Source organism: Dioscorea cayenensis, chromosome 9, assembly GCF_009730915.1.
Source record: "Dioscorea cayenensis subsp. rotundata cultivar TDr96_F1 chromosome 9, TDr96_F1_v2_PseudoChromosome.rev07_lg8_w22 25.fasta, whole genome shotgun sequence".
In the NCBI taxonomy this organism is placed as follows: domain Eukaryota; kingdom Viridiplantae; phylum Streptophyta; class Magnoliopsida; order Dioscoreales; family Dioscoreaceae; genus Dioscorea; species Dioscorea cayenensis.
Genome location: NC_052479.1, coordinates 1,610,691 through 1,624,065, shown reverse-complemented (window position 1 = coordinate 1,624,065; position 13,375 = coordinate 1,610,691). Strand labels below are relative to the sequence as shown.

The 13,375-nt window shown below is 34.5% G+C and overlaps 1 protein-coding gene across 2 annotated transcripts; it reads left to right on the top strand.

The window, feature by feature from the left end:
- The first annotated feature begins 4,231 nt into the window (after positions 1-4,231).
- On the top strand, positions 4,232-6,083 carry LOC120268879 (protein LURP-one-related 15-like). Of its 2 annotated transcripts, XM_039276140.1 has the most exons (4): positions 4,232-4,488; positions 4,588-4,818; positions 4,913-5,159; positions 5,999-6,083. In XM_039276140.1, the coding sequence occupies exons 1-3, from the start codon at positions 4,267-4,269 to the stop codon at positions 5,111-5,113; spliced, it is 654 nt and encodes a 217-aa protein (XP_039132074.1). In that variant the 5' UTR covers positions 4,232-4,266; the 3' UTR covers positions 5,114-5,159; positions 5,999-6,083. The 2 variants fall into 2 exon arrangements, with proteins under 2 accessions (XP_039132074.1, XP_039132073.1); XM_039276139.1 differs by lacking the exon at positions 5,999-6,083 and having other exon boundaries at positions 4,913-5,340.
- The last annotated feature ends 7,292 nt before the right edge of the window (positions 6,084-13,375 follow it).

Sequence of the window (13,375 nt, the reverse complement as noted above, 5' to 3'; positions counted from 1 at the left end):
TTGTCTGCACTGTGTGCAAGCATGCATATGTAATTGAAACATGCTACCATTTAAGTTCCTGGGCCAATGGGCATCAACCACTTACACCTCAAGAATTTTTCAATATGAAACATGCTAGCGCAAGAAATGTAATTGAAAGGACATTCGGTCTTCTAAAAAGTCATTGGAAAATCTTATCTAGCCCAAGTTTTTATAATATAGGCACTCAACGGCGTATCATTAATGCTTGTTGTTTGCTTCATAACTTCATCAGACAAGAAATGGTAGAAGATCCTGCATAAGATGATGTTGGTGATACAACCCTGGAAGAAAGCACACTAGATGATATGGAAAACAATATGACTGTTGAACCAACAGATGAATGGACACAATTTCGGCTTAACATGGCCTTGGATATGTTTAATGCTTTGCACTCAAGTTGAGCATAATAAAATTGTTAATTACTTTGTTGTAGTGTTTTGCTATGACATGAAGAACCAACAATTTGTAATGCTATTGTATTGTATGACATGATAGACATAATAAGTACTTTGTTAATTATTTTGATATTTGTCTATGATTTTGATTTTTATCTATGATTTTGATTTTTGTTTATGATTTGTAATGCATTAACCACTTACAGAATTTTGTCTTCTTTTTCTATTTTTTTCCCTTTGTTGTTTAGTATGGATGGAGATTCACAATCCAGGGGTAGGAGTCAAAGCAAACACTATGGACAGTAGAGGAAGATAAAGCCCTGGTTGATGCTTTAGTTGAGCTATTTACAAATCCATTGTGGCGGGCGAAAAATGGGTTAAGAAATGAGTACCTTGCTCAATTAGAAAGAATGGTGAAGGAAAAGATTCCAACAAGCACACTGGCTATCTACAAATCCATTGTGGCGGGCGGAAAATGTTCTTGTTATTAACATGATGATAGAAAACATGGTTATATTGTGTGTTTATGTATATTGTTGACAGTAACATGGTTTTTCCATTGCCCTATATGGCAAAGGAAAAGAAAGAGATGACAAGAAAAAGTTATATTATTATTATTTTCAATGTTATTACAAATATTTATTTTGATAATTAATTAGTTAACTTTTTTTGAATGTGTTAATTACACAAATATAATTAAAAATATCTCATTATAGTTAATACCATTAATTACTAGCCAATTAATAATATTAATATTTAAATATAATACTTATAACAAAATTATAGTATTATCAATTTAAATAGTTTTTTTTTATAATTAATTAGTTAGATTTTTTTCAATGTTTTAAAAATTATAATTAATAATAATTCAGTATATTTAACACCATTAATTAATATCTAATTAATGATATTAACATCTCATCCCAAAAATTAGATTGAAATTATAGTATACTAAAATTAAATATTTATTTTTCATAATTTAAAAATATATATAATTAAAAATAACTCATTATTATATATACAAGGTTTAAATATAAAAAAGGTCCCTCTATTTTTTATTTTTCGCCCTTTTAGTCCCTCTAATATAAAATCCACCCTTTTGGTCCTTGTATTTGCACATTTTCGTCCTATAGTTGTAAAATCTGCCATTTTGATCCTCTTATTTTCACATTTTCATCCTTTTTGATCCCTCTAATTCATCAATTGGAAGGACCAAAATGGCAGATCCGTTAATTAGAGGGACCAAAAAGACAAAAATGTAAAAATATCAGGACCAAAAAGGCGGATTTCATATTAGAGGGACTAAAAGGGCGAAAAACGCAAAATAGAGGGACCATTTTGATATTTTGACCTATATACAATATCATTTATATGGATGAGGGTCATAATTGTCATTTTATCATATTCACTTTCTTTACTTTTCCCATTCCCAATAAATTACACTCTCCAAACCTTACCAACCAAACACATTCTTCATTCTCACTCCTCCATTACCCCTCATGTCACTCCCAATCCACTCCTCCCACAATCCACTCTTGGCATCTAAACACCCCCTAATATAGGAGAAAATCTTCAAATTGGCCAACACTAATATAGGGCAGTGGTAAGGCATATTCTTTTCTAAATCTAGAATGCACGTTCAAATCTTGTTCGAAGTATAGTGAATAAGGATCCTCTATGGCTCATGCCAATCATAAATCACCTATGCACAAGGTGATGACATCTCCAACCATGACCCTATATCCCAAATTTGGGGGCATAGTTAGCTCCAACCTATCCCCAAATATTACCCTAAATTTAGAGTTAACTATTTGTGACCCCAATTTGGGGTCCCACACATATATTATTTTGTTAATCAATATTTGTTTTATATTTTTATTGTAATTGAAATTATAAAATTAATAATTCATGAATATAATTATAAGTAGTCAATTTATACTTACAATATTAATTTTGTGTGCAATTAATTAATTAATTAATAATAAGATTGTTAATTAAATTAATTTATGATAAATTTATTAAACTGAAATAGTTAAAAATATATATCAAAAACAATCAAAAACACATGCATTATGAATTTAAAACAAAAATACATTCATAATAATATTGATAATACTGCATAAACATTCACCAATAACAAATCGAGCTGTTAAGTAACCTTAATAACAGTTAGGGGCCGTTTGGTTCGCGGTAATGTAGAATGATTACCATGTGTTACGTGGTAATCTAAAAATATTACCACGTTTGGCATTGTATTAGTGGTAATCTGTATGGTAATATCACATTACCAACTTATAAATATTACCAAAAAAGTGGTAATCCTATTACCACCAAATTTGGTGTCTATCTTGGATTCCCGTGGTAATCTTATAACTTTTTATATTTTAACAAATTGATTACCATGAAAACCAAAGTAATAAAAGTTCCCAACCAAACATGGTTATATTAAATTACCGCAATATTCCCACTCATATAACATTCACACTCATATTACCATGGTAATCTCGTAACGTGGTAATATGTCATTAACACGAACCAAACGGCCCCTTAATGTAATGTAAAAATTAATTATATTAAAACAACATATTAATATTCCAGGAAATTAGCACCACTTCTGCCAAGATTGTTGAAATAGTTTCCAAAGGGCTTCGAGCCTGAAGGAGGTGATGTTGAAAATATCCTCTTTTTTGCATAATTCGTGTTTAGTCAGATTGAATATAAGCACAGATATTATGATCACTAATTGTGCTCAAATCTGTCATCAAGATCTTATTTTTTATTTGTGCTTTTTCATAGCTATTTTATTTGTCCATTGTTGATATAAAATCAGCTTCATTCTTTTTATTAATAAAATATTTAATTAAATCATTGTTAAAAATAATTACTTTTAAGTATTTTTTTTATTGAATAATAATAATAATAATAATAATAATAATAATAAATGAGATGTATAAGGAATATTATGAGAATATATATTTTTAGAGTTTGTTGTTGGAGTATAATTTATTGTAGTAAAACCAAATTTGAAATTTGTGATAAAATTTTGGAGTTGTGGGTTAGAGATAGCCTGAAGAAGTAGTGCATCAACACACATCCACATATACCCCTAGTACACAGTGGCTTGTCCACCAAGTAAATAAAAACAAAAATCTTGAAATTGACGACAAACCTTGAAAAACTAGAAAAGTAATTGAAAATTAATTCAATTTCCGAGAAGATTGATTATGCACGAAGTTTCCTTCTTACAACTACTAATCATAATGTTCTTTTGTTAGTATAAATTATTTATTCACCTTTTTACTCCATGTTTCTTTTTATTTGTCATTTTCTAACATCAAGAAGTATTTATTATTTTTTTCCTAAAATTACCCTTAACACTCTATTTAATTATCTTCTTGAAATTAAATATGAGAGAGAAATGTAAATATATAAATTAGGGGTAATTTTGGGAAGATAACTATTTTTTATAAAATTTTGTGAAATAACTAAATTTTTTTGTATGTGAGATTCGGTTAACCACGACAAATAAAAAAGAACGGAAAGAGTATTAATTAAAAAAATATATATTATAAACGAATGATAGCAATCTCGTAGTATTTGGAGAAGCTAAGTCAATGTTGAGATCAACTCAAATGCTTCTTTTGAGCCTTGCTCTTCCACACAAGTAAACATCATGATCCATATATTCTAACAAATTAAGGCTCTTCCACACAAGTCAACATCATGATAAATTCAAACAAAGAAAATTCTTAGTTCACACATGATTTAAGAAGAATCATATTTGTGTGTGTATTTTTATTATCATCAAGTTCTGCATTCCATTAATTGCTACTCTCTTCACAACTCAAACATGGAATATCACAATCCAATCATGGGGCCACAATACTGTCTTCCCTACGCTACAGATCTTGTTTTCTCCAAAACAATCGCCGGAGTGAGGCATGGTGAGCTCGCCGTCACCGACGTTAACGGCAAACCCCTCTTTTGGTTTGATGGCTCTTCTAAAGATAACATGTGGTTCTTAGTTGATGCAAACTCTTCAAGCCCTCTCATTTCCCTAAAAAGAAAAAAGGTACATGTTATATATCTCAATTATTATCACCTTTTTATGACTTTTTTTAAATTTATTTCTCTCTCTCTATATATATATATATGTGTGTGTGTGTTAAAGAGTTGGAGTTGTCATGATCGGTGGCAAGTATTCAGAGGTGCTAGCAAGAAGAAAAGAGATCTGTTGTTTAAGTTGAAGAGGAGCTCATCATTTGGGTTCAATACATTGTGGCGAGTGAATCTTGCTGCTAATAAGACCATAGAGAATAAGTATGATTTTAAGATAAAAGGAGGGTATAAAAAGAGATCAATCAAGATTTACAAGGGGGATACGTCCATTGTTGTTGCTCAGGTATATATATTTATAATTATACGTACATGCATGCATGCAGTTTTTAGGTACGTAGACACATAAACGTTTATAGGAATTCAATTTGTACATGCAGATGAGGAAGGAACACAAGTTTGTGAATTTGCCATGGGACAAACATGCATTTGTGGTGAACATCAATCCATACACAGACCATGCCTTTATTGTCTCACTCGTTGTTATCCTCCATCTCCATCATCTCCCTAAAGAAGTTGATTCTTCCATGCCGGAGGTTATAGATGCAATCGCTCAAGTTTTGCAAGCAGCATCTTCATGAGCTTGAAAGTCAAGAAGACCGTCTGCAGTCAAATATATTTCTTTGGGTATTTCTTTTTCTCTGAAGTGATCGGCATATTACATATGCATATTGATATGTGGTTGATTTGTCCATGTTTTTTTTTTATTATTCATCTTATGATAAAATTGTTGTTTTTTTATTATTCATTTTATGATAAAATTGTTGGCATATTTTAATGTGCTTGTAATGTATTATTATTTGAAAAATAAGTAGATATATTTTTATCAATTGTTATAACACTATATAAAAAGGTTTGTCTATGTTTTTTTTTTAATCATTGGTACTGAGTCTTTTGTATAAGATACTCGATCATTTCAGAAAATACAAAAAATCGAAACCTATGTAAGGTAAGAGTATGATGTTATTGAGCTTAAGGATGCGCTCCACATCAGTACACGTCCTTGACTATTAACTTTAAATGGGAGTGTTTATCACCAAATATCAAAAATTAATAATAATATATATATATATATATATATATATTTGTCCACCCATCTGCCACTATAGGGCTTATATCCGTGGCGTATATGTACAGCTTTAGCTATAGCAACAGCAAGTCCATTGCTATAAAGTCATTTGAAACCTATATCGGCAGATATAGCCACTATATGAATATACCCCTATGCATTCAATAGGTTTTTTTGACGCAACCTTAAATATGTTAGTAATAATCCCAAATCTGATAAAGCTTATCATTTAGAGATCTTGTGTTATCTTATCTTCATTAGTTTAGTTTAAATTAATGATTATCTTTAAAAGTTTGTTTCTAGTTATGGAGTCCAGCCTTTAAAAGGCCTAGTCATTCAATGTAATTCTTAACGAATTCTCTAATAAAGTGAAGCACTTTTGTTTTAAATCCATCAGATCTGGCATCAGAGCCATGGCGAATCACAACAGCGGCACAATTAATCCCACTCTTCCTACTCTAGATGGGAAGAACTACAATCGTTGGAGTGTGCAGATGAAGGTGTTGTTTGATTTTCAAGAAGTTCTTGCTGTTGTTGAAAATGGAGTTCCTTCCTTGGAGAACAATCCAACTGAAGCTCAAAGACAGACCTACCGAGAAGCCAGAAAGAAAGATCGGAAGGCTCTCTATTACATCCATCAAGGAGTTAATGATGAGATTTTTGAGAAGATAGCTGTTGCGGATACTGCAAAAGAGGCGTGGGATATTCTTGCAAAATCCTACAGAGGTGTTGAAAGAGTTCAGAAGGTAAGACTTCAAACTCTTAGAAGGCAGTTTGAGTTGCTACAGATGGAGAACACAGACACTGTAATACCCTGAACCTGTGATTAACTGTTGGAAAATATATTCAGGGTATTACTATAGTTGCAGTAAGATTTTTCTACAGAGTAATATTGTTGAGAAACCCCAAGTGGACAGAACAAGGACTTAAGTGTAAAAGTTTATAAAAGATTTTGGGTTAAAGAGTAATAGAAAAAGGATTGATATAAAATATTTATGGAAACCAAGGACTGAAAGGTAAGGCGGTAGGGACCTTTTTGAAATATTGTGTTATACTTCAGGGACCATTTGATAGTTTCCAAGGACCTTTTGAGAATACTATTTCATAATTCAGGGACCATTTGTGAGTTTTGCAGGGACTGACTTGTAAGAAGTTAAGTTTTGAGGGACTAAATGTAAATTTCGGCTGAAAGTTAAATTTGGAGAAAAATCTAGAGCTTGAGTGTTGTTAATGTATACCATAGTTTTGCTACTGATAACCCGAGGGTTATGAAGAAATGGGAAGAAATTTGAGGGGTTTTAAGGAGAGGGGCTTGGAGATCGTCGGAGTAGTACATGGGAGGATAGTTTGAGCTTAGTAAGAAGCTTAGCATATTGTTTTAGCGTGTGTATGTATCAGTGTATATATATAGTATTTATATGGTTGGATTTGATGAAAATGTTGATGAGTTTGAAGAAATATTAATGAGAATGATGAGGGTGTTGTTTTGAGATGAAATTTTGTGTCGGCGTATTTCAATGAGTGAAAATTCTTTGGATTGGTGGAGTTAACTTTACTTGGGATTCTTTGTAGCGTTACTTGTGCATAGAGATTAAAATTTGGTTTAGTTAATTAAATTGATGATTATGATGATTAAGGTGTGTTAATGATGATTGTTGGATTGAAATGGGTTGAGTTAGTCGAATTGATTTGATTAGATTAAAGCAGAGTTGGAATTGATTTGGTTGAGTTGAGCACGATCGAATCAAGTTGAGATGGGACTGGGTTTGAATGAGGAATTGGTGTGGATTGGGTTTAATTGAGATTAATTTGGTCACAGAGTTTGATCAAATCAAATTGAGTGTGGTTGAGAATTGAGTTGTTTGGTTAATTTGAGTTGGTTGAGATTGATTTGGGCTTGGTTTGGATGTTGGGCTAAAGTTTTGGCTGAACCAATTCAAGAAAATTTGGGTTCAGTTGAACCAAGTTGGTCCAGGAAATTTTGTATAAAATTGGGTTGGTTCAATCTGGTTCCGGTGAAAATTGAGTTTGGTTCAGTGCAATTAAACTTGGTTCCGAGTGGAATTGATCTTGGTTCAAATTGGTTCAGCAGTGTTTTAGCCTGAAATTAAGTTAATTTAAGAGCGCAAATTTGGAGACCGATTTAGCTATTGAGGCCGAGTTTTTAGCAGGATTGGAATAAGTGGAGGGCTCAATTAAGTCGATTCTTGGTTTTGTATTTTTCTTTTGGGTTTTCGATTGTGATGTTATTTTTATTATATTATTACATTGGGTGTTATTCGAGAACTTGAGGAGGGGTTAGAGTCGAGGAATTAACTTAAGGACACGGTGAGTTGGTAGTGGGCTATTATTTTAAATAATTGATTAATTATTATTATTTTTGAAATAAGCCCTGTTTAATAATTTGTAGTATTTTGGAAATAATTATTTAAGTATTCATTTTATACGTATTTTAATTTGCATTATAAGGTTAAAAATATCAGTATATTTACTTTACAGTTGATATTCTCGACAATCGTATTGATCGTGGGTTTGGTATAATTATCGTGTTGTGAATAATGAAAATCGTATATATGTGATTTAATTATTGATTCATGTATTGTTATGATGGTTATATATGCTTTTGATTTGGAATGATTTGTGAAATCATGTGAGCGTTTAAAATGTTTTACCAACAATATTTGTGGAATTGGTTTTCATTCGCGGCGTAGGGAATGGTATTTTATGTTGGATTTTCGCGATATTAGTCGTAGTATCGTCTTGTAGATATCGCGGATAAGGACAGTGTGATATGATTTATCGGTTTGTATTGTTCTTTGCATCTACGTATTGGTTTGGATGGTGGCGAAAGGCTGGGGCGACTCTGCGATAGTGGGTTCAGAGGCGGGAACTTTTAGAGGTGGCGTGGTGGACACGATTGTTGATTGGTCGAGATCGAGGGTGGGAGGGCGTAGAGCCACGATTGGATGATACGTGGGGATCAAAGTGCATGCCCCGCAGGACACCGATGGGCGAGCGTCGAGGGATGCTGAAGACCTTGGCTCGCGCCTAGTCATGACGGGCGGCTAAGTCGGGGAGAGTTCGAGCTATGGTTTGAGAATGGTTTTTATATTATGGAGTTATTTTGGCGTTGATTTATGATGAATTTATGTTTAAAAGTTCTTTAAAAATGTACTTTCTTTAAATTCTAGTATTTTGGAAAAGTTGGAAAAATTATAAAAGCGATTGGTATTTTATATACTTTATAGCTGCTCTGCAACATATTTTAGTATTTAGAAATTAGTAGAGCCCTCATCTGCTCATTGTGAATGTCTTTGTGATACGAGCTGCCGTGGAGCATGATCTATTTGATTGTCGATTTGAGTCATTTGCACTTTACTGTATAAGTGTGATGTTAGTACGCGGTTTGTTTGCATGGGTTTCAATTAAAGGAAATTTTTAAGCGATGGGTGCTGACATTCTGATAGGAGTGAAGGGGTGGGTGTGACATCTTTTGGTATACAGTCGCGAGGTTGGGTTGATATCTGTGATGGGTGAGAGAGAGATCATGGGTTGTGATCACGAGCCTAAGTTTAGAAAGTCGTATCTAGACTTAGAGGTTTAGTAGTGATTAAGGCCAGGAAAGTTAAGGGCCCCGGTAGAAGTAGTGGGAGTCTCGAGTCTGGGTTGAAACCTAAGTTGCATGTATTGGGAATAAGGTTGATAGTAGGTTTTGACATTTGAAGCGGCGATGCTTTGTGATCTGGTCGGGTTGAGATAATTATTGGAATTGGTTTTTATCTAAAATAAGTTTACTTAAAAGTTGCCCGAAGAAGGGTATTTGGCATTCTCTTTGTTCAAGCTGCGCGACGTGATTTGCATTGTGATTTGAAGATACTTTTGGACATCGTGTGCTTAAGAATGATGAGGGATTTGCAGTGGTAACTTGAGTCTTCTTTATCTGGCTACATTGATTCTTAAAGGGTGTCATGACGGCGTGACATTGATTCGAAACTTGATTTATGCGAATTTGGATGAATTATAGCCGAGCTCCTACAGGTGTGGTTTAATGTGTGTTTTAAATAGGGAAGATACGATACTTGCGTCATTGATTAGGATTTTTGAGTGTCTTAAGGATTTTTGAGATGATGGAACCAAAGGCGTTTGAGGCAGGCGTGGGCGAGGACCTCCTCCAGGTATAATAGAGAAGAGTAGAGATATTTCTCGGAAGAGCGGCAAGAGGAAGAAGAACATAGAGAAGTGGAGGAGCAGGGAGAGAGAGGAGGAGCGAAGAGGGAAGAGATGGAAACCAATGTCTTTGCTCGAGTACCCTCTGGCTCACTCTTGTTGCCTCGGCATCTTGGATTCTGTTATTACACGGTAATCAAAGATGACGATGAGTGATGTTTATGTCCTGCTACTCGTTATGTGGTAACTATGAATACGAGATTTTGGCTCTATAGTTGCTTGGTGAGGAATATCTACATGGAGCGTGCTGGGCAGTCGTATACGAGTGAGAAGGGAGGTATGGGTTTACGAGGGAGTTTCTGCGGCGTATGATGATGCCCGTGCGATCCTTAGCTAGCTAGATGCGGCGGTTGAAAGCGATGGGCAAGGAAAGGTTGAGCCCATGAAAGCTGAGACAAGGATGAGGTTCGATGGTTATATGAGACTTATGAATAGTGGAATAACTTTGTTTGTACTACCATGTGTGCTTGAGATATGTATTCCACTTTGTGTATCTCGGTATGATGTATTCCTAGCTTGTAAATAAGAAGTTGCTTTTCTATGGATTGTGGAAAATACTGAGATTGTTTTGTGTGTGCTGGGTTTTGGAAGTGAGGAAGCAGGAGTAACGCATCGTGAAAGGAGTGTTGTATACGTAGCATACACCGTTATGGAAGGGAATCGAGGTTCACTTTGATGGGCAGTCGAGGATACTTGGGCGTCCACTCGCGGTGTTGTTATTTACTGACTGAGGCGTGTTGGGAACAAGAGCAGTTCGGAGACAAGTGAAGTGACAGTGGGTGATGTCAGGAGTTGATGTACCCATGTTAAAAGGAAATTTCGGGGGCGAAATTTTCTTGAAAGATTGTAATACTACACAGACACATGATTAGCTTCGTGGAAAATATATTCGAGAGTATTACTGTAGTTCTGCGATGAGATTTACCTACGAGTAATATTGTTGAGAAACAAGTGGACACGAAGACAGGACTTAAAGTGTAAAAGTTTATAAAAGATTTTGGGGTTAAAAGTGAGCATAGAAAAGGATTGATACTATAAAATATTTATGGAAACCAAGGAGTGGAAAGGAGTAAGGCGGTGAGGGACCTTTTGAAATATTGTGTTATACTTCAGGGACCATTTGTTAGTTTCCAAGGACCTTTTTGAGAATACTATTTTCATAATTCAGGGGACCATTTGTGGAAGGTTTTGCAGGGACTGACTTGTAGAGAGATTAAGATTTTGCAGGGACTAATCTGTAAATTTCAGTGAAAGTTAAATTTGGAGAAAAGATACTAGAGCTTGAGTGTTGTTAAATGCCTCATGCGTTTCTTTCACGGTAACCGAGGTTATGAAGAAATGGGAAAGGAAATTTGAGGTTTGAGGAGGAGGAGCTGGAGATCGTCGGAGTGATAGGCTTTCCTTGGGAGGGATGGCTTGGGCTGGTAAGAAGAACCTTTGTGTATTTGTAGGCATGTGTATGTATGCATGTATATATATGTATTTATGGTTGAGATTTGATGAAAATGTTGATGAATTTGAAGAAATATTAATAGAATGATGATGAGGGTGTTGTTTTGAGATGAAATTTAGTGTCAACGCTTGTATTTAATGATAAAGTGCTTGGATTGGTGGAGTGCGTTTACTTAGGATTACTTGTGGCAAATTTCTTGCAGCCTTGAGATTAAAATTTAGTTTAGTTAATTTAAATTAGTGATTATGATGATTAGTGTTAATGATGATTGTTGGATTGAAATGGGTTGAGTGAGTCAGGTGTTTGATTGGAAATTAAACCAAGTTGGAATTGATTTGGTTGAGTTGGGCCCGGGTCAAATCAGGTTGAGATGGACTTGGGTTTGAATGAGAATTGGTGTGGTTGGGTTTAATTAGATTAATTTGGTCTGGGACTTTGATCAAATCAAAATTGAGTGTGTGTTGGAATTGAGATTGTTTTGGTTAATTTGGGTTGGTTGGGGATTGATTTGGGCTTGGTTTGGATGTTGGGCTAAAGGATTTTGGCTGAACCAATTCAAGAAAATTTGGAGTTCAGTTTAACGAACCAAGTTGGTCCAGGAAATTTTAATGACGTATACTAGAAATTGATGGTTCAATCTGGTTCAGTATGAAATTGAGTTGGTTCCAGTGCAATTAGAAACTTGGTTCCAGTGGAATTGATCTTTGGTTCAAATTGGTTCAACAGTGTTTAGCCTAAATTAAGTTAATTTAAGTGCAGTGGAGACCGGTTAACTATTCAAGGCTTGAAGTTTTAACCGATTGGAATAAGTAGGCCCAATTAGAGTCAATTACTGGTTTTGTATTTTTTTAGGTTAAGCGATGTGATATTTATTTTATTATATTATTACATTACAGGTGTTGTTCGAGCTTGGGAGGTTGGGAATTAAAGGAATTAACCCAAGGACACAGATGAGTTGGTGAGTGGCTATTATTTAAATAGTGATTAATTATTATTATTTTGAAATAAACATTTAATAGCTAAGTATTTGAAATAATTATTTAAGTATTTCATTTATCATGTTTAATTTAGTATAAGGTTAAAATGCTCGTATATTTATTCTTTACCGTTGATATTCATGATCGTGATACACATCGATTTGGTATAATTATCGTATTTGTGAATAATTAATCGTATATATGTGATTTAATTATTCAATTCATGTATTATTTTTGATGGTTATATATGCTTTGATTTGGAATGATTTGTGAAATCATGTGAGCATTTTAAAATGTTTTACCAACAATATTTTGTGGAATTGGTTTTCATTCACCAGCGGAATGGTATTTTATGTTGGATTTTCAAAGTATTATGCATGTGTCGTCTTGACAGATATCTGGATAAGGACCATGTGATATGATTTATCTGATTTTGTATTGTTCTTTGCATCTACATGTTGGTTTTGGATGGTGGCCAGTGATTTGGGCCCGACTTCTGCGATAGTGGGTTCAGCGGGCGGCCCTTTAGAGGTGGCGTGGTGGACTGATTGTTGGTCAGTCGGGTGGGGCGTGAGCTACAGTTGGATGATACATCGGGATCAGGGGTCACCACCACCCGGGACCGATGGGCCAACGTCAGTCTGAGACGCCGGCCCGGCTCCCCAGCCTAGTCATGACGGCGGCTAAGTCGCGGGAGAGTTTTTCGAGGGCTATGGTTGAGAATGGTTTTATATTATCGATTGGGCGTTGATTTATGATGGTTATGTTTCAAAGTTCTTTGAAATGTATTTGCTAGAATTCTAGTATTTTGGAAAAGTTGGAAAATTATTTAGCGGTTGGTATTTATATATCTTTATATCTGTGTATTTAGTATTTGAAATTATTAGTAGCTCTTGAAGTAATTGAGGATGTCTTTGTGTTGGGGCATGACCCTAGATTGCACGGTCGGTATAGAGCTAGTCAGGGGTTGGAGTCCGGGACTCGTTAAGGTCCCTCGTTCTTTCTTTCTTCTTATTGGTGTCGTGATCTTGTAAGGTTGTGTGCCGCCAGAATTGGAAATCAATTATATTTATTGTATTTATGTATTGTGTGAACACGTACTTGGTGAAAAATTGTA